This window comes from Curcuma longa, chromosome 16 (assembly GCF_044706935.1).
Source record: "Curcuma longa cultivar G26 ecotype Majalengka, Jawa Barat chromosome 16, ITB_CL_G26_1.1, whole genome shotgun sequence".
Taxonomy (NCBI): Eukaryota; Viridiplantae; Streptophyta; class Magnoliopsida; order Zingiberales; family Zingiberaceae; genus Curcuma; species Curcuma longa.
This window is the reverse complement of record NC_133876.1, coordinates 5168422-5189928: the sequence shown is the minus strand read 5'-3', so window position 1 is coordinate 5189928 and position 21507 is coordinate 5168422. Positions and strand designations below refer to the sequence as shown.

General features: G+C 35.2%; 1 protein-coding gene across 1 annotated transcript; it reads right to left on the bottom strand.

Moving 5' to 3' along the window:
* Positions 1–11722: 11722 nt before the first annotated feature.
* LOC141847701 (protein disulfide-isomerase-like) lies at positions 11723–19851 on the bottom strand. The gene is made up of 11 exons (XM_074735768.1): positions 19579–19851; positions 18845–18875; positions 18464–18751; positions 18202–18390; positions 17975–18100; positions 17108–17245; positions 16892–17011; positions 14377–14494; positions 13741–13853; positions 12396–12628; positions 11723–11895 (listed from the first exon to the last, which is right to left on the bottom strand). Exons 1-10 carry the CDS (start codon positions 19797–19799, stop codon positions 12404–12406), a joined length of 1569 nt encoding a protein of 522 aa, XP_074591869.1. The 5' UTR covers positions 19800–19851; the 3' UTR covers positions 11723–11895; positions 12396–12403.
* Between the last annotated feature and the right edge of the window lie 1656 nt (positions 19852–21507).

The following is a 21507-nucleotide window of genomic DNA, read 5'->3' as shown; positions in this document are numbered from 1 at the left end:
ATATGGAAGAAAATGCAAGTCTCGTTATTTGAAAGGATATTATTATAGAAGTAAAAGTGAAACTTTTGTTTGAGATATTACTTTACAGTTACAAATGTTGGGATCTCTTATGCAAAAAAATAATAATATACGTAGCAGAAAATAGGATCCCTTCCAATGATCCATGCGAAAAATTCGTATAAAGTTCTAACTAAGAGCTATACCTTTATTGCGTGCCTTTAGCGTATCCCACTAGTCCTTAGTTCGTCGAATTTCTGCACGATCAGAATGACTGTGCCTCTAATAGTATTCACACGATCTCGATATCGAAGATGAACCACCGTAGTTATGCTAGCAACTTAGAATGGTTCACAAGACAAGAGGACTAAAACATACCTTGTGTGTTTCGGCCAAGAAGAAGGAGAGGAGGAAGAAGAGGGATGATGAACACTCTTTCTATTTCAGAATTGCAAAAAGTCTTTTTGTATTCATCCAATGAATACAAAGGGTCTTTGCCCCTTGAGCTTCCCCTCCTCTTAATGCCCATGAATCACAATGAATACCAAAAACTCTTGGTATTCTTTTTGACTCTTCATCTTCTATTCATCCAATGAATAGAATGTCTCTTGGCCTTCCTCTTTAATAATGTTTCATTAAACCTTTTAATGAATATTATCCATTATTAAGTAGTTAAGTCTAATCTGAATAAGTCTAACTCGAATTAGACTCAATCCCATAATCCAATTAGATTCATTTGAGTTTAACTCAATTAATCCAATTTTGGATCACATTTTAGTCTAAAATCAACTTATCTCCAAAACATCGTGCTCTTTGTGTGTGGCCAATAGGTTCTCGTAACATTGGCAATGTATCTAAACCACTTTAGACACATAAATAATGAGCGACATCTAACAATGCATCATTGCTACCCAAGTGACAAGAAAGTCGAGATCCAACCTAACCTCTCGGTGTCTATTATAATGTATGACTTTGTCCTTATATTCTTGATATCGAGATTGATTAATGAGGCATAGACTGTGTCATCCTCTTATCAATCTTTGTATTTTTTGATTTATGAGTAGACTCACTCAAGCAAATGAGCTCAATATCTCATATTGACTCATTTGAGCATGGTCATGCGTTCTAGTAGTCCTTACTCAATCAAGGGACCCACAGATATCACTCCGTCATATGGGAGGGATAGATCTCATCTACATCACTTACATCCCTCCGCATAATTCATTGTATACCCAGTGATCGACTTTATAGTCTATCCTATTACGAGTGACATTTGACAATACCAAACTATACAACTCCTTATGTAGGGAATCGTAGTGACTTCAAGTCTAAGGATTATTCATATCAATAGTCACTATGAGAAAGTTTATGACACTTATATAACGATCCATGAAACTTTTTCATGGTAGGTCAATTTAGTATATATACTCTAATATATACCCATGTATCAACGCGATATCTCAGATCCATGACTTGTGATATCAAGCTATCAATTGACCTACACGCTAGTCTCAACGCATTAATATTGTCGTTGTATATTAATGTTTGACTAGGAATGTTAAGAGTAGTGTTTTCTACATCATCTCACGTTCAATTTAACCAATTGATATGATATAGATTAGAACTTACTATCTAATGACATTATTATATTTATTCATTTGACACAAATATGAAGTAAATATAATAACAAAAATTTTACCTTTATTAATAAAATATGATACAAAATGTTTCCTAGTCAATCATCTCATGTTAGCTCTAGAGCTAACACTAACAATCTCCTACTAACACTAGTGTCAATCACTGAAATATCTAATACCCAGTAACCTAATGTGGCCATCATGCTTCCTCTGTGCCAAAACCTTAATCAAAGGATCTACGATGTTAGCATCAGTCAGTACTCTGCATATCCTCACATCTCCTCTATCGATGATCTCTCGAATGAGATGAAACTATCGTAGTATGTGTTTGGATCGTTGATGAGAGTGTGGTTGCTTAGCCTATGCAATAGCCTCATTATTATCACAGTAGAGGTTTATTAGGTTTGCTATGCTAGAAACCACACTAAGCTCTGCAATGAACTTTTGGATTCAAATAGCCTCCTTTGCTGCATCAAAGGCAGCAATATGCTCGGCTTCTGTTGTAGAATCTATGACTGTGTCTTGCTTAGAACTTTTCCAGGTCACAGCACCATCATTCAAGAAAAATACATACCCTGACTACGATCTGAAATCATCCTTGTCAGTTTGGAAGCTTACATCACTGTAACCTTTTACAATGAGCTCTTCATCGCCTCCAAATATCAAGAAATATTCTTTTGTTCGTCGTAAGCACTTAAGAATATTCTTAACAGCTATTTAGTGACTTTCACCTGGATCTAATTGGTATATGCTCTTTATGCTCAACGCATACGCGACATCAGTGCAAGTACAGAAAATAACATACATGATAGACCATATAGCAGATACATAAGGAATCAGATCCATGCGGTCCCTCTCCTCCTTAGAAGAGGGGCATTGAGTCTTCAAAAGACTCACACAATGTGACATCGATAGAAATCCCTTCTTGAAATTCTACATGGCAAAATGATTAAGCACCTTGTCAATATATTTACTCTAACTTAGGCTAAGTAATCTGTTAGATCTATCTCTATACATCTTGATGCCTAAATATGTAAGCTGCTTCACCTAAGTCCTTCATTGAGAAATAATTTTCAAGCCATGTCTTCACAGACTATAATAAAGGGATATCATTTCCAACGAGGAGTATGTCATTTATATACAAGATAAGGAAGATAAATGTGCTTCCACTAATCCGCTTGTAAACATAAAGATTCATCTTCATTCTTGATGAAACCAAACGCTTTGATTACATCATTGAATTAAAGATTCCAACTTCAAGAAGCTTGCTTTAGCTCATAAATGGACCTTTGCAACTTACATACCTTTCTAGCATTCTTCGGATCTACAAAACTCATGTTGTGTCATGTACACATCCTCGAGTAGATTTCCATTCAGAAATACAGTTTTGACATCTATCTGTCAGATCTCATAATCATGGTAAGCTGCAATAGCAAGCATAATCCAAATAGACTTAAGCATCATAACTGGTGAAAAATTTCATCAAAGTCTATACCATGAATTTGCTTGAAACTTTTGGCTACCAGTGGGCCTTTATAGGTATGCATAAGATCATCCATGTCAGTCTTTCTCTTAAAGACCCACTTACACCCAATGAGTTTAATCCCCTTAGGTGGATCAACCAAAGTCTATACTTGGTTAGTATACATGGATTTCATTTCGGACCTTATGATCTCTAGCCATTTCTCAGAATCTGAGCTCATCACAGCTTCCTGATCGATAAGATGCAGGCTCATTCAAATCAACAAGCATAACATCATCATGGTCAGAAAGAGAAATGAATATCTCTTAGGTTGATTATCCTATCAGGTTTGCATAGAGCTTGGTCTACTTGAACAGGTCATTACTCCACAACTTCTTGTATAATAAACTCATGATCCACAACACTTGGTGGTGTCTGTTTAATTTTCATCAAGGTCTCAATACTATTTTGAGCATCTTAAATTTTTTCAAGATGAATTTTACTCCCACTAGTTGTTCTAGAAATAAACTCTCATTCTACAAAACACCATTTCTAGCGACAAACATTTTGGCTTGTGTGGGATTGTAAAAATAATGTCTCTTCGTTTCTTTAGGATATCCTACAAAATAACACTTATTAGATTTAGTTACTAGTTTATCTGAGACTTGACATCGAATGTAAGTCTCAGAATCTCAAATCTTCATAAAAGACATCTTGAGACTCTTCCTAGTCCATATCGTATATGGTGTCTTTATGACGACTTTAGATGGAACTCAGTTAAATGTGAAAATAGTCATCTCTACTGTAAATCCCCAGAAGGAAGTATCGTCTGACTTATCATCGATTGTACCATATCTAATAAAGTATGATTTCTCCTCTCGGATACACCATTCCACTGTGGTATTTTAGGTGGAGTCAGTTGAGATATGATCCCACACTCAGCTAGATGGTCATGAAACTCTTGGCTAAGGTATTCACCACCTCAATCTGATCGAAGTATCTTAATACTTTTACCAAGTTAGTTTTGTACTTTATTTTTGAATTCCTTAAACTTTTCAAAGGATTCTGACTTGTATTTTATGAGATACACATAGTCATATCTACTGACATATCAGTAAAAGTAATGAACTACTGATAGCCTCCTCTAGCTGCTAAATTGAAAGGGCCACATACATCAATATATATAAGCCCTAACAAGTCTGTCACTCTTTTGCCATGTCCACTAAAAGGAATCTTTGTCATCTTGCCTAGAAGATAAGATTCACATGCCTCTTATAATTCAAAATCAAATGATTCCAGAAGTTCATCTTTATGGAGCTGTAATATGCGACTCTCATTAATGTGACTCAAGTGACAATGGCAGAGATATGTTTGGTTCAAATTATTAAGTTTGAATAGTTTGGTATTATAGTATAGATTGGGTTTTTGAAGTCTAGAACATAGAGTCCATTCATCAGAAGTGTACTATGATAGAATATATCATTTAAAAGTATAAAAAAATATTTATCCTTTATTATAAATAAAAAACCTTTCTTATCCAAATAAGAAATAGAGATAATGTTCTTAGTTAAAACAGATACAAAATAGCACTCCTCTAATTCTAAAATAAGCCCAGTATGCAAAGATAAGGAATATGTTCCTACAACTATAGCAACAATTCTTGCGTCATTACCTACTCGTAGGTCCACTTTGCCCTTTGTCAATGCTCTAGTCCTGTACATTGGTACAAATATGAGATGAACAATTGGTATCTAATACCCATGAAAAAGAAATAGAAAGATTGGTTTCTATAACATATATACTTGAGGCAGAAATCTCACTTCTTTTCTTCTTAACTTCCTCTAGGTAGAGTTTACAGTTCATCTTCCAATGTCCGGTCTCACCACAGTGGAAGCAGGTCCCTTCCTTAGGCACTCTACCTTTAGGTTTCAGTGTAGTAGTCTTGGCCTTGTCTTTGGCTTGGGTCTTACTCTTACCTTTGAGCTTCCATTTACCTTTGCTCTTTTGTACCATCAATACAATTTTAGGCTTAGTCTTCATGAGATTGGGTTCAGTAGTTCTTAACATGCTGAGCATCTCAGACAATGACTTATCAATTTTATTCATGTTGTAGTTTATGATAAATTGACTATACCCTTCTGGCAACGATTGTAGAATAAGGTCAGTGGTCAATTCTTGGCCTAGTGGAAATCCTAATCTTTTAAGGTTTTCAACGTACCCAATCATTTTGAGTATACAAGTTCCTATGAGAGTTCCTTCTTGTATCTTACATGAAAATAGGATCATAGACACCTCAAATCGCTCATGCCTAGCTTGCCTTTGATATAGACTTAGGTTATCGCATCTCACAAAGCACACGAGATAACTTGATTGTGTATTGTGAAACCTAGAATGGTATGAGATGCATAGGGTCAAAGTCTGAGTTTCAAAATACTTATGTCTATGCATTAAATCAAAAACTTGAGCTAAAAATAAAAAATAATGGATTAAGTTAATTAGAATGATGCACTTAAACTTGACTAACTTGGCTAGGCTACTATTTTTTAATAGTTAGTCAGAACCAATAAGTTAGACATGTGCCTAAGAGATAAATTTTTTTTGTCTAAGTATTTTTTTTATATATTTATAAAAAAACATGCTTGGAGTTAAATCTAGTTTTTTTTTTTTTGCATGATTCATTTTTTTACAAAAATAGAGTTTTAAATATTTTTTTATTATGTCAAAGGAGGAGAGAGATCAAGTTAAATTCGAAAGAGATCAAGTTAAAAATCAAAATATTTTTTAAAATATTGTCTTGAATATTTTTCAAAGTGTTTTTTTTGAAAGCTAACTATTTTTCAAATGGTTAATCTTGACTTGAAATTTTTTGAAAAATATTTTTCAAAATGACTGACAAGTTTCAAGTTTGATTCTTGAAAAAGAAATTCAAAAATCTAAGTATGATTTGAATGGTTTAATCAAGTTGTCCAAAATAAAAATCATGTCAAGTTTAAGAGGAGAGAAGGAAATAAAGAATTTTTTCTCAAAATTTTTTTCTAAAGTAAAACTTAACTTCAGGGGGAGTCATGAATTAAGGGGGAGTCAAATACTTTATGTGTTTATGCTTGTTATTGACTTTCCATTGACTTACATATTTTCTTTAAAGTAAATAGTCATGGTCAACTATAGTTTCTCGATTTATCTCCTCACAGATGGTCATGAGGTCGATCGTGTGAGGTCGCTGGGGTGGCAGATTCTACCTTTTTTGCAGAAGAATAGGTTGTCATAATAAAAAAGGAGGAGATTGTTGGTTCAGGGAGCACCAGATGATTGAACCTGAGTTTTTGATAATGACAAAGGGTTCAAGTTAAGTTTATGAAGTGATCTGATAAGCTTAATTGAGTGTGCAGGAAGCACAGGAAAGTCATACTTCTGAGTAGGTAAAGGAAGTCCTAATTTGAAGGGTTAGGTAGAAGGTCTGGTTTGGAAGACTAGGCAAAGGATATCCTAATCTGGAGGATTAGGCGGAAGACCTAGTTTGGAGGACTGGGCAAGGAAGTCCTGTTCAAGAGGACTATGCAGGAAGTCTTGGCGGATCAAGAGCACTAGGTAGAAGTCTAGGCGGATTTGGAGGATTGGACGTCTAGCAGTGGAAGACCTGGGGGATAAGGATCAAGGCTAAACAAAAGTCTAGCAGGTTTGGAGGACCTATTTGGCAAAAGATAAATTTTTCTGAGTGGAGTGGGTAAGGGTACGTTCCCAGTAAGGGGAATAGTAGGCGTCGGTCTGACCTAGGGTTTCACTAGAAACTTGAAGTCAAGACCAAACAGTTTGTAAAAAATTGTTTCCTTCCAGTTATATTTTGTGTTTTGGACTAATTATAATGCAGGAAAGGAGAGACTAGGGATCTAGGTGATCGAACGGTCCAGGTGCCCATATTGGTTTCAGGCAACCGGAAGTCAGCTGAACGAGCCAGCGAGGCACATGAGGTGGCAGAGTCGCAATAGTCGAGACACCTCAACCTTCAGGCGCCTAAAGAGGTTCTAGTCGTTCAAATCTGGATAAGACGTTGCGGAGTCAAAGTTGATCCAGCAACCTTCACGTTAGTATACAGGCACCCGAAAGATGTCGAGTCAGCATCGAAAGTGGATCGATGGCATGATGTGGAGGCATTCGAAAGGACTTTCAGACGCCCAAATTAGTCCATATAAGCAGCTGCGAGGGGAAACCCTAGAATCATCTGAATATGCCTCTACGACGACCTCCTATGCGCAAATCTTCCATCCGGAACCCTGTCATCACGCCGAAAAGCTACACCGACTATTGCAAGTCCATCTCTACTCAGTCGATAAAATTACATATCATTTTTTGTACTTGAATTCTTAGGATGGTATACTTCTATTGATCCTAATATATTTGTAAAAAGCAATAAATTCCCTTTCGTAAGAGGAGAGTTCTTTAGTAAATTGTACGTCGAAAATGATCACTGATTATGGGCCTTAGAGTAGCAGCCTGTGACTGTGCACCATGTAAAACCAACTGTATTCACTTGTGTTCTTTTCCGTTGCACGTTCTGATTTATGCAAGTTATGCAAGTTTTTCATAAAAGAGTGAAAACGTGAAGAAACGCTATTAGACTTTCTCAAGCAACTAATTCCTAAGCAACAAGCTCCCACCCAGAAGAAAGGGAGTTAAGAAAATTGAGTCTTTCTCAAAGACCAGCATGATGTGGTAAGTCTTGCTCGGCCTGACGTGGCAGGGCTGGTCAATAGATCGCCCAGCCGGGCCGGCTCTGGGGTCCATAGTCAAGGTGGTCTTGCCCGGTCAGGAGCGGTCCTAAGGGTCAATGGATCAACTGACGTGGCAGGTCCCCTGGGCCCCCTGTCTCGGCCGCGACACTCTCAGACAAAAGGATCAGGGAAGTACTATAAACCATCCCCCAAAAGCTCATTCAGCCTGTGTAACCTGCCCCAGCAAGCGTCCCATTGCCCGGCCACCTCTATGCGAGGTGTGGTTCGCCCGGCTGTTGTCATCTATGACATTTCCCGGGTATCAGTCATACTGCTGGATCACCTCCCGGGAGACACCTTGTTAGATCCCGGTCCTATATCCTGGACATCATTCCATATCACACAGGCCGCCTGGCTAACAATAGGGATGATCATTCCCGCACATATCCCGCCTCCTAGGCTGATTCCCCGGGATATGCATCGGGTAACTTGCTCACTGCATCCATACTGCTTATTTGCCCAGTCATCCCTCCGCGGCGCATGGCTTGCCCGGCTAATACTAAGTATGATCAGTCCCGAGCTCAACTTACCTCCTGAATGCATTTCCCGTGTTTTGCACCATTTAACCGACCTAAGCTGGGTCTGCTTGCTCATCATAGTACGGCTTGATACGTTGCCCGGTCATTCTCTCACAGTATATAACCGGCCCGGGCAACACGCACCGCAACTGGCCCCCTGTGAACCTGATCATTACTGGTCCCAAATACTTCTCCACTTCGACGATAATTCCTTCTCGAGTCCGGTTAACACTACAGACAAAGAAGCGTGCGGACTAATATGCGGGGGAAAGGTTATGCCCATGTCTCCACGATCCTCTTCTCCGTGGCTGTCATCTTCCTATTTCCTGCTAAACGATAGGACTAAGGTACATAGCCACGCTGGAAGACGGTTACATGCATGCTGCCTCTGTCCCCTTGATGCCACCCCTCTGACGCAGATGTCAGGTATAATCAGACACTGTCCCCTGAGATACCACCAACGTCTGCTTCGGTGGCAGGTGGAAGGTTCTCTTCACAGGTATATCAGTCCTCTCGCAGGTATGAAGGAAGCATCGAATCTCTAGCATACTGACTATCTTCTCCTTCTGCACTATTTTCCTCCGCCGGAAACCTAACTTGAGCGTCGGAGTGGCCTGTCGGGACTTCCCGGCGCCAGCTAATCCGTTCGTTCTTCAGTGATCTTGCAGGTCCTCTTCTTCGCTGGGCCCCTGACGGCTGAGGTGGCATATTGTTGACCAGTGGGTTGACTGTCGTCGGTTTTTGGCCGGAACACAGCAAACTATTAGACTTTAGCATATCTCAAGGGTAAGAAGACTACATTTTCTCCAAAAAGACCTCAATCTGAAAAAATTATTCTAAGTTGACCCAACAATCTACCAAAAGATGTTTTCTACTATATACAAAGCACAAATATAGATTATGAGAACTTTGTTGCATATAACTTCAAAGAAAGATTAATTACTCTTTTTACATTTATGGACTATGAATTACTACATAAATTTGTGGTTCATGATTTAGACTCTACTTAAACTTTTCCACACAAATTTGACACTATTTTAAACCATTGGAGGGAGAAACTTTTGTTATTTGTATTTTTGACAATTCTCCTCCTGAATAGATAGATATAAAGATTGAACCAGCCTAACACTTAATCCGGATGGATATTAACTGTGTCAATGGACTCCTGTTGGAACTTATCCTTCTGGTCCATATTTGGATTGGACAATAAAACCAAACTTAGCCGAGCAATTAAAACAATGAAGAGCTTCTATTCAAGGAAGTCAATGATTTTGGGACAGATATTAGGATTCTTCAAATTACAATCTAACAAGAGAAACATATATGGAAAAAATTTATTGGCCAAGAGATATGGAAGTTAATTATTTTACTTTTTAATATACAACCCAACAATAAGTCTTATATCAAAAAATATAAAAAAATATGATCACTGGGCCTTCAAAAGATTAGTCAGTTTTGTGCATATCACTAATACTTACTTGGCCAGAAACAAGTAAGCGCTTACATTAAGAAACATTATTTTTACTTAGTGGAAACTCCAATCACCTACTTTACCTCAGTGGATACTCCACTCATCTTTTCTCAACCTTTCTTCATTAGACACTCTTTTGTAAAAAGTGGAATCTGCCACCCCCAACTGTCCTACACGAACGGTCACACGACCATCTGTGAGAATGTAAATCGAAAAACTGTAATTGGTCACGACGGAGGAGGGTATTGCTCGGCTTCGCCGAGATTCGGACCCTTACCCTCTTCTGCAAATCTACTCTGTCATAACCAACTCAATTATGTCCCAAGAATTTTATTCGACACTCAGACTCTACTACTTTACACTACATTATACTAGAAGGACACATAACCTCCACTATTAAGACGGATAAGAAGACCTTCTATAAATACCCTCATATAAGCAGTGAAGAATATCTCTCTCAAAGAGACAAAGTGTACTAGTGTTAAGTGTGTGCTCAGACTGTGTACTCAAATGTCTGTAAGCTCCAGTGTATAAGTGTGTTTTTCAACCATTTCCTTAAGGTCTATTTTGTAATTAATTTTCTTATAAATTCTTAGTTCCTAGTTGTACGTATAGTTTAAGTATGTTATATAATATAAATACATTCAAGAGGGAGGAAAGACAGCATAGATACACTCAAAATATTACCAAAAGTACAATTATGCAAATTTAAAATAAATTTAAACTTGCCGTAGACTTTTACTTAAAATTGCGCTAAAGGACTTAAGATTTGTAAAAAAAACAAAAAATAATATTAATTTAATATAAATCTAAGATTTTAGTGACATTAAATACTTTAAAAAATATATTGAATAAAATAATTAAAAATCTTCAATTTAGCCTAGTTCATTTGATTCAGAGAAGCAAAAATTTCTTCAAACGTACAGAGAGCAAAAGATATTTTATAAAACAAACGCCTTTAACAGGCACCTATCGAATATTTATAAAACTGAGTGTGCCGTTGAATAAATATATCAAAACTTCATTAAACAAAAATAAATTGATATTTTTTTCTCCACTGAAAGACTATTTAAAGCCTTTTTGGTGCATTTGTCCGTTTCCATGTAGAAAACCATCATAAAATAATAAATTTTTACAAGCCAATCTTCTGGATATATAAAGATTTAAATCTACCATTTTCATCGTCAAATCTTCAGAATTGATTTCCACGATAATTCTAGCGATAACATTAATAATGCAAGTTCAAATTCTTCAAACTCAACGGAGGACAAAAAACAAAAAAAAAATTAACAGACAAAAATAGTGAATCTAAATGAAATATAATCCAACAAAACATTTGATCTCCAGTAATCGATCAACCTGCCACTTGACTAATGTCTAAAATTATGACTCTCGAAACATAACTGAGTTAATTACAACGTAACAAAATTACAAAAGAAAACAAGGATTCGAATTCTGACGAAATTATACAATACCCTTTTACGTCATAATCAACTACAATTTCTCGATTTACCTCCTCACAAATGATCGTGAATCCGATCATGTGGGACCGTTACGATGACAAATTTCACCTTATGCAAAAGAGAGTCATGATCAACTTTTATATGTTTTATAAAATGGTTAAATAGATTTGGTCCATAAAGCAATTCAATTTTTTTTTAAAAAAAAAAGATGAATACAGCTGGAGATAAACAATTTCAACCATTGTTCCACAAAAAAAAACAGATCAAAATCAAAAGTTCAAAACCATAAAATGAGGAAATTAAGAAAATTAAAAGCATGAAATAAAATTTTAAAAAACAAATGAAACCACCGGGACAAACACGAATTCCCCTTTGTAAAGATGGTTTTCCATTCGAAAAACTCCGGAACTTAAATTAGAACAATCTGCCCATATAATCACATATACTGCTACAAAATCCAAAAGGGAAAATCGGGGCTTTTCAAAAGCCTTTATTATTCAAAGCTATGAGATGTCAGATACTGACATTGTTTCTAGTTCTGCATTCCCCTCCCTCTGCAGCTAACACTTGCTACGTTCCTGCAGCCGAAAAAGGACAATCAGGAAGCAATTCATCGAGGTATTTCTCAAACAAAGACAACGAATCTCATGATAAATAAATAAACAAATAAAATATAGCATTTGATGGATGGGGTCAATGCAAAGGAGAGATTACACTTTAAAATGAGATAGGTAATGGTTGTATTTTGCCTCTTTTGCAATAAAAAGAGCAAGGTAAATAAAACACATAGGGTATGTTTCAGTTTGCCCAAGTTTACAGTCTACAAACTCGCTGATAAATTTGCCCAGTGCAATTTGTTCATCACTTTGCTCCCTCAAATTTCCAAGGGAAAGCACCATTATAGCGCACGATGGTGCAGGTGACTCGAAATTAAACAAAAAAATGGTTGGGAAGTGATAATGAGAAAACTTCAGAGACTGATGTAATGTTTTTCAAAATCTTTAGAAAACAGTAAAATTGGATCAAACCAATAAGTATAGCAGTTGATAGATTTCAGTAACAAGGTTGAATGACTGACCGCCTTGATCATAGCTCATCTCTTACAGAGTCGGTTGATTCAGTTTCAACTTTTACAGAGTCAGTTGAGTCAGAATGACTAGTTGTATCCTTATTTGATTTCACAAAGTTAATGATGCCCTCTGCTGTTCTATCTCCTTCAAACAGTGAAAGTTTGCCGCTTGCTGATGAAAAGTACAACGTCGGGTAACCCTGAACATTAAATTCGCTGGGAACATCGTTGGCTGTAGCATCCTAGATTTCATGAGCAGAACAGAAGAAAAAAAAGGTTAAAAGAAGTTACTTGGTAATGTGCGGAAAAACAACTATAAATAGCAATGCTTATGCCATAAATAAGTTACTGAATAGCAAATGCAAGGATATGTTTATTGTATATTTTATTTTTTTAATCATAAAAATTAGCATGAATTCACTAAAATTAACCAAACTTTGTCAGGTTACATATTTTGGCCAGTGCCATCAATTACGGAAGAAAAATAGAAAACCAATTAGAACAAGATTAAGCTTTGGTGGTAAAGGTATAAACTAAGCTAAACATAAATCAGATGTGGCTTTCCAGAGTCTGTTGAAGCATCTTGAATCATACTAATTGATGTATCACAAGCAATCTTAACCTCCAACAAAATGAACAGGCCCTCCATATTTTATAGTCATCTCTTTAGACCAAGGTCTCTAAAATCTCGATCCATGCCAAGGTTTCAGACCAGAACGATATGATTTCGATACCATATCAATATTTTTTAAATATAAAATATATTAAAAAATCAATCTGAATATTACAAAAATTAAAAATATAAAAAATAATGCAGGGTTTCATGACCCTACTAAGGTCACTGTGGGATCTCGGCGCCTCCGTGGAGATCACCACAATCATGTGGCCGCCCACTATACCAACTGTGCCAATGTCGGGATGCAGGTGGAACAGCAAATTCCACCCGTTTTGCCTGGCCCAACACGAAATTTTAAACCTTGCTTCAGGCTGATCTTGAATGAAAAAGCTTATTTTGGGTTTAGAAATCTAGACAGAAGCTTATCACATGAATCCTTTGGCCTAGTAAGTCATCAGACTTTTACAACTTGAATATAGTGATTTTTGCACATTTTTATTTCTCTGCAACAGTTTGAACCTACGAGTTGCTTAAAATAAAAGCTAGGACCTTATATTATGTAACTTATACAAAATCAATCATAAAATAAAACTATATATCAGAATAGCAACACAAAAAATGAATCATGAATGTTGCCATCTATTACTTCAAAAAAGAAACCAGAAAGCAACAGCTTATCAAAATTATCTTTGTAACATCTATGGACATCCACAAAAACATGATAAAAGAAAAAATTACCATCTTTGCAATGACTACATCTGCATCATTTTCAAATGAGATGGCTACTTCGTCCAAAATAGGTGCTAGTTTCTTGCAGTGCCCACACCAAGGTGCATAAAATTCTAGCAAAACTGGACAAATGCATCAAACACAAAAGATTCAATATAGAATTTCACTATCATTAAATAAACAACTTGTTTAATACAAGGATATATAACAACACATAGCGAGGCTTTATTTTGTGCATTATCAATGGAATTTTATGATCAATTAGTCAAATCTGCTATTTCCTACAGATGATCTAAGCATTACAGCTAGCCAAGCATAAGAACCAATGATGGCATGTGCATTTCATAAGGACATACAAAATCAAGCCAAATTTTACCAATTACTGATATTATCAAGTCTAACCAGAACCATTAATTGTTCACCTGTGTCAATTCCTGCAGAATTTCTAAACATTATAGATAACAGGGTAAGACATCATATGATAATTGTACATTTTGTGAGGAAAATACGCACTTAAGACAAACAGTTCAATGTTCTTATAGTAGTCTACATAACAAATCATTTTAAAAAATGGCTTCATAAATTAGAAATCACAGGATCAATCAGTCAAGCTAAATAAAAAAGGTGGTTTTTGTAACAACAAACCATTTTTTCCAGAGTTTAAAACAACTTCCAGCAGATTATCAGCAACAACAATTTTAACAGGCTCATTGTTAACTTCTGGTATTGGCTCAGACTTTCTATAAGGCTTTAAGTTTCCATCCTGCATTTACACAAATAGATAACAAATGGACTATCAAACAGATTCAAATAGTCTAAGTGATTAAATGTACATTTCAGGTGGTCTGGAAATTTAACGCTCTTTAAAACCCAAAATATTCTTTTGAAGGATTTTGGAATCTTATATAGTGCAAGATTCCGAGTATTATCTAACAGTTGTATTAACATAACCATGTCTTTCAAAGGATAGCGATGATAATAATGACGGTATTTATTTTTCTAACTCCTCCCATTGCAAAGAGTGAGAACGATGGCTGCTATAATGTTACCTGACCCTCGGCATCAGATTATTACTTTAAACCATGATTGGTGGTGTATGGAAATTGAAAGACCTATATAACTCAATATCTCCTTTGAGGGGAATGTTTAAATCTTATTTAGTTTGGTCAATTTAAAGTACATCACAGAATTATACTAATGAACATAATGACACCTTTCTTCAATTTAAATCATGGTTGGTAAACTCCACCAATCCTGCTACAAATCAGCCAAGTTAGATCCGGATCAGCCAAGACATCCAATTTTGGCCAAGAAATCAGGCAATGCTATCGATTCTTGGAGGTATGCAAGAATACAAAAAAAGAATCGGGAATTAAATTGATATCAGCATGAATCCCTGATGGAAGAGAATACAAAAAATGAATCAGACAGAATGGAAGAGAATGAGACACTAAACCCCGATGGAAAAGAGGAAGAAGGCATCTGTGGTGATCCATGTCACTGGAACAGTTTGTAATACATGAAACAATTTCAATTAATTATGTTTAATAATTTAATCTAAATTTTCAATGGGTCATTGTTTTTAGTTAAGATATCGTTTGATATTTGTTTTATCTAACAATTATTATAAAACTCTATAATTTATTCATAAAATATAATAATTATATAATTTACTGAAACTAATTACCAAAATATTATCAATAATATTGATAATTCTTTTTGATATTAATATATGAAGAATAAAATTAGGTATGAGGAAAAAGGTGAGTGGAGGCAGATGGACTGAAGTTGGATGGGGGTGTATCGTCTAGGAGTGAAGAATAATGTCGACAACATGTCTAAGTGGAAACATTTGTCTGTTTTATTGATATTATTAATTCTATAAAAATAATTAATAACTTTATACTGTTAACTAATATGTGATTAATTAATTAATATTTTTAATTCATGTACAATTAATAAGTAATTTGTTAATATAGAATTAGCAGTATCGATTAAATTGTAAACAATAGCAATCACTAATGCATAATTACAGATTTAATTAAAGAATATATATGATATGCAATTACTAGTTTTATGACAACATACTATTAATATAGATTAAAAATGAATCGATTAAAATATCTTGATACTAGCAATTACATTATTTGTTATAATGTTATTGATTAAGTCATCAATTTTTAATAGCAGACAGTATATAATCCTATACTAAAATTATTTATTGGGATGGTGTTGATTATTTATCTTGTTTTTACTCATATTTATTAAACAAATTTTATTCTTTTTCATATTTATTCTCTTTTTGATGAATTTTTCTTTACTGATTCTGATCCCACTGATTGTATCAGTCCAATATGGCCGATACCTAAGGTTTTTGAACGTTCAATATTGATACTGATATGATATCAACATCCATGATTTAGATCAAGGATGACGATGGTGCATATCATGTCAGTAAATAATTTTTCTAACCCCTCCTGCTAAGAGTGAGAAGGGTTAAGGTGCATTATAGTTAAAATCCCTTTCTCAATCGTCGTCAAATAGGGCTACAGCAAGATAATGATTTGTTTATTTTTTTTCATTAGATGCAAACCCCTTAAGGTGCATTATAGTTAAAATCCCTTTCTCAATCCTCATCAAATAGGGCTACAGCAAGATAATGATTTGTTTATTTTTTTTCATTAGATGCAAACCCCTTAAGGTGCATTATAGTTAAAATCCCTTTCTCAATCCTCATCCAATAGGGCTACAGCACGATAATGATTTGTTTATTTTTTTCATTAGATGCAAACCCCTAAAGGTGTGTCCGACTAAAGATTGATAGAGAGCAAGGGAAAAAACGATGGGGTGGGACAGATCACAAATTATATGCTAATCCATGCTTCCTCCACTTGGGGATTTTATTTATTATGCCACTCCTGTCATCACACTTCATTCACATTATGAAGCACCACACCCAGGTCAGCATGGTAAGAGTTCATTATCAAATTAAATTCCAATGACATTACTCTTAAACCATCTAACTAAAGAGCTGTAAACTCCAAATCCATTCTCATAATATTAAAAATGATGGCCCACAACAAAAAAGAAAGTTGTGCTCTAGAATGAGACAATCAATCGTCTAAATTATTAAAGATGTCAAAATTTATTTTGAGCGTACCATATAATCCTTCATCCAAGTGGCAATCTGATTAGGACTAAGGTTGGGTTGAAGATACTTCTTGCCATCATTTTCTTGAATTATGATGAGAGGAACCTGGTCCTCCTTTAGGCCAAAGTACTGTTATATGTGCAATGAAGAATCACATAACACGCAACGAAAAACAAGAAGACAAAAGACGGAAAGTAGATAAAGACAGGGTTCACCAGCACTGACCTGAAAGGCACCCTGACTAGCTTCAAGATCACCAATCAAAAAGCTTAAGTTTTTCCCTTTATATTTCTCAGAAATCTCATACAAGTTAGACTTGAAAGCATCGAAGTTTTCACTGGCGAAGTTGAGAAAAAGCAAAACCTATTGATAGCAAGATACAAAATTAAGATAGACCCACCACAGAAAAATAAAGGCTTCCGTTAAAATATGGAAATGTAAAATATAAGAGAAAATATAAAAGTATAATCAGAAAAAAAAAGTAATAAATTAACATGATGCAGTTAAATGGTTAAAAAGAAGAATGCAGAATGCCATTTCAGCTAAGTTACACTGTAAATTAGAGAAATGCATCTAGAACGTACCACAAAATTGAATGAAAGACAAGAAACATAAGCATATATATATAATTACCAAAAGATTTGACGCCAAAGTCACTTTCAATCAATAAATAAGCATGCTCCTCAAAATTTCGTCAGGCTACCAGACCAAATATCCAAAAGAATATTATAATAATGAAATATATATGTTTACTGATAAATGTCAGCTCAATTCATTTGCAGATGAATGCATCAATAGTTTATGGATACATGTTAAGAAACATAAAAGACTATTCACAAATAGTACCCAATATTTCATGGGGATAAGACCACGAAAAGAAAGATACCAAAATATCCGGAACAAAAATGAACAATGACACCATATATGATAAATATAGAGAGAACACCACATAGCTACTGATATTGTTCACTAAGAGTAGTAAAAGTTAATTGCTTGCATAGTTCAAGGATATAGTTGACCAAGTATTATTTATTTGTTGCATTAAGAAGTAAATTTAATCAAATAAAAGTATAGCAAATCTACTCCCCTTACTTTGCTATTGGGGCTGTTAAAGAACCTCATCAGGAAAGGGCGATTGCTTGGGTCCTTGTCAAAAGTAGCAACAATAGGCATACTTGCAGATTCAATGAACTTCTCTAGAGCATCAACATTAAAATCCTGCAAGACCAATGTCATTAAATCAGTGGAAGTGCATTTTATGTATCAGGGAAGTTTCATATTTAGCAAAATTGAAGCACAAAGTGAGCTAGCAAAGGTACCTCAAAATCAACAAAAAGTTCATCAAAGGGCTTGAAGAGCCTAACAACTGGTAGTTTTACAGTTGGATCTCCACGCGGAAGGAATTTAGACTCTAAAGTATGTCCAAAGTCATAGTCTGAACGTAGTTTTTCAGCAACCTTTATAAAATTCTCAAATTCCTCCCCAGAAAATTCTTGAAATATTCCAACCTGTACAATGATTTTCCAGTATGAGGACCAAAAAGAATTACATAGATAACAAACAAGCAAACTGATTCCTTACAATGTAGATTTTTTTATCAACGATTAGGTTTCCAGCATCTTCTGCAGATCCAATTAAAGAGGACGCAGGACCAGCTTGTTTCTTCAGGTATTCAACTATTCCATCAGTTTCACGCGGACCTTTATAGTCTTCCATGGCATCACCTCCATTCCTGAAAATCTTTAGTGTAGGAAAGCCCCTGATTTCATATTTTGATGCAAGCTCCTTGTTTGCATCATCATTTGCATCAACCTTAGCCAGAACAATTGGTGGATCATTTTTACTCAAGATTGATGCAGCTTTCTCATACTACAAATAAGAGATAATAAAGTATTTGGGAGATTGTCATTGTGCTAAGCTAGTCACAACAAGTAACCTTAATTATGTTACAGAAAAAATTACCTCAGGAGCAAGCCGCTTGCAGTGCCCACACCTATCAAGGAAAATAATCAAATATAAAATATTATTCAATAACTGGGTAATGTAAGAAGCATTATCTGTCACTGAAGATGATTGTATGCATGAATTAAAAATAACAGCTCCTGAAAATTGACGGATATATGATAAACTGCTAACAAATTCTCTATGAAATGAATGTCTATTTGCAGCCAATTTGTACTCTTTCTACTTGCAGAAATCATACAATCTCTTCTTTTAACACTCAGGATAAGCTTTAATTACTTTGCAACTCAATGAACGGTAAACAAATTCCTAATGACCACATTCTAAATACAGGAAGGTGGGGAAGAATTAAGATTAAGTCAGCCATAAGTATATAAAAACAAAAGTTGTATCTATACTATTCGCCATTGAGTAATTTTCGGATAAGAACCTATTCAAACTTAAAAAGGGGGAACAAAACTGTATGACATACAAACATGTCCAAGCATTAAATAGAATAACAAATTCCAAAGCCTAAATGAGTTCATGGAGAAGATCACCGCGCACTAAGATACCAAATCCACAATTTAGAAGACGCGGTAGCTAGCATTCCAAAACGAAATAGAAGCTCCAAGATCAAAGAATGGAAATCAAGAAGTTCATTTCGTCAAGGAATCTACGCTCAGACAGAGCTCCGGATCGCCCTCCTATGACAGATCTACAATGAAATGGCAAGACGGAGGAGATGGGAATACCATGGGGCGTAGAATTCGACGACAATGAAGGGGTGTTTGGCGATGGTCTCGGAGAAGTTAGAGTGCACGAGAGTGAGGACGGACGAGGGTTCGACGACCTCCGCTTCCACCTCCGCCTCCGTCTCCGGGGCAGATGGAGCCACCTTCTCCTCCGCTAGGGCAGGGCTGAAGACGAGAAGCGCGAGGAGGGCCGCCGAGATCCAAACCCTAGAGATCGCCATTAGGGAGAGTAAGGGGAGTCACGAACGAGACGAATAAAAACCAGGAATAAAAAGTCGGCGCCTGCTGGAAGAGCCGTGGAAACGAGAAATTGAATCTGACGTCGATAATGAATAAAATGATAATATAATAATAATAAATAAATTCCCTTCCATTAAATATACAATTATATATACATATTTAATTTAAACTTTTTAAATAATAATAATAATGATATTAATCTAGATATTTGGATGAAAAACGGATAAAAAAAATATATGTTAAACTTAATAGGAATTATATTAATTTTCTATTTATTACTATAAATAGCAAATGACCATTAATAAAAACTAAATGTGATTTATTGTAGATTGCTAATTTTAAATATTTTCTTTTATTACATATATACTAATTTTGAATATTTTCTATTCTTAAATTTTAATTTCTTTCCTTTTATCACTAATATGAATTAATTTAAAATTTATCCTTAATTTATTTTTTTAATTATTTTTTTCTTGCGATATCCATTTTCTTTATTTTTTTCTTGTTTGTATTATTCTTAAAAAAATTGGTTCCTAATGAGTTATCGACTTCTCTTTCTAAAACTTCATTTTCAAATATAAGGAATAATTAAATTAATAACTCAGTTTAACAATTATTTCAATAACATTCATTCCAATGAAAAAGAAATTGATATAGTTTATTTTTCTTTATAGACTTTAACTTTTAAATAGTCCATTTGATCGTCCTCTAACAAGTAAGAAAATATTTTAGCTTATTATATGGTAAAAATAATATTCATGTCTTCGTTGATATCGTATGGTATAAAGGCAATAATAATGCCCCCGGAACTAAGGTGCAGCGACAAGCCGCCTACGCAATCTTCCAAGTATCTAAGGTTCAAGTCCTAATTGCGACGCACCTCAAGATGAATTTCTTTTAGTGAAAGGTTGACCTAAGAACGTTGTGTAGAATTGGTGCGTGCGCTAGAGTGAAAGTGAATAGTATCCATTCGTTCGTTCGTTCTATCAAAGAAATTAACAACGGAATTAGAAATAACAGACAAGACTCGCAGATTTACTTGATTCCTAACCCTCCAAGGTTAGTATATCCAATATAATGCCTATGTACTGGAGACGCATGTCCACTAACGCTCTGTTTGGATGGAGTGAGAGAAAGTTCATTAACAGATCAAGGAGAAGGGAGGGGAAGGAAGGAAAAAGGAGAAGTAAAGTATTTATGTTCCCCTTGTTTAAAAGGGATGGAAGGTTCATTAACATAACATGTATTACCTTGTTTAAGAGGAAAGGAAGGGAATAAAAGTTAAATATATAAAGTTACAAAAATATCCTCATTTCTTAAAAAAGACAATGCATGTAGAAGACAGATGGAAAACTGTGAAATTCTATCAATATTGTATGTAGAAATTGATATATGGATTGTCCTAAAATAGACAATGCACTCTTTGGATAAGTCTCTATCTTTAGAGGAGAAGAAGATTATGGTTATCTGTCTCTATCCTATTGAGTCTTGTCCTCGAAGAGATTTGTAATGAGGGTCGGCGCCGACGTCATGCAGTGCAAGCGGTTGAACACTGGACGGTGACGATGCACGTTGTGTGAGAAGCGACGACGCAAAGATGAGATATCTAAATAGATGAGTTAATTTGATAATTAATATTTTAAAATAGGGATAAAATTGTACTAAAATATTTTTGAGTTTCACTTCCCC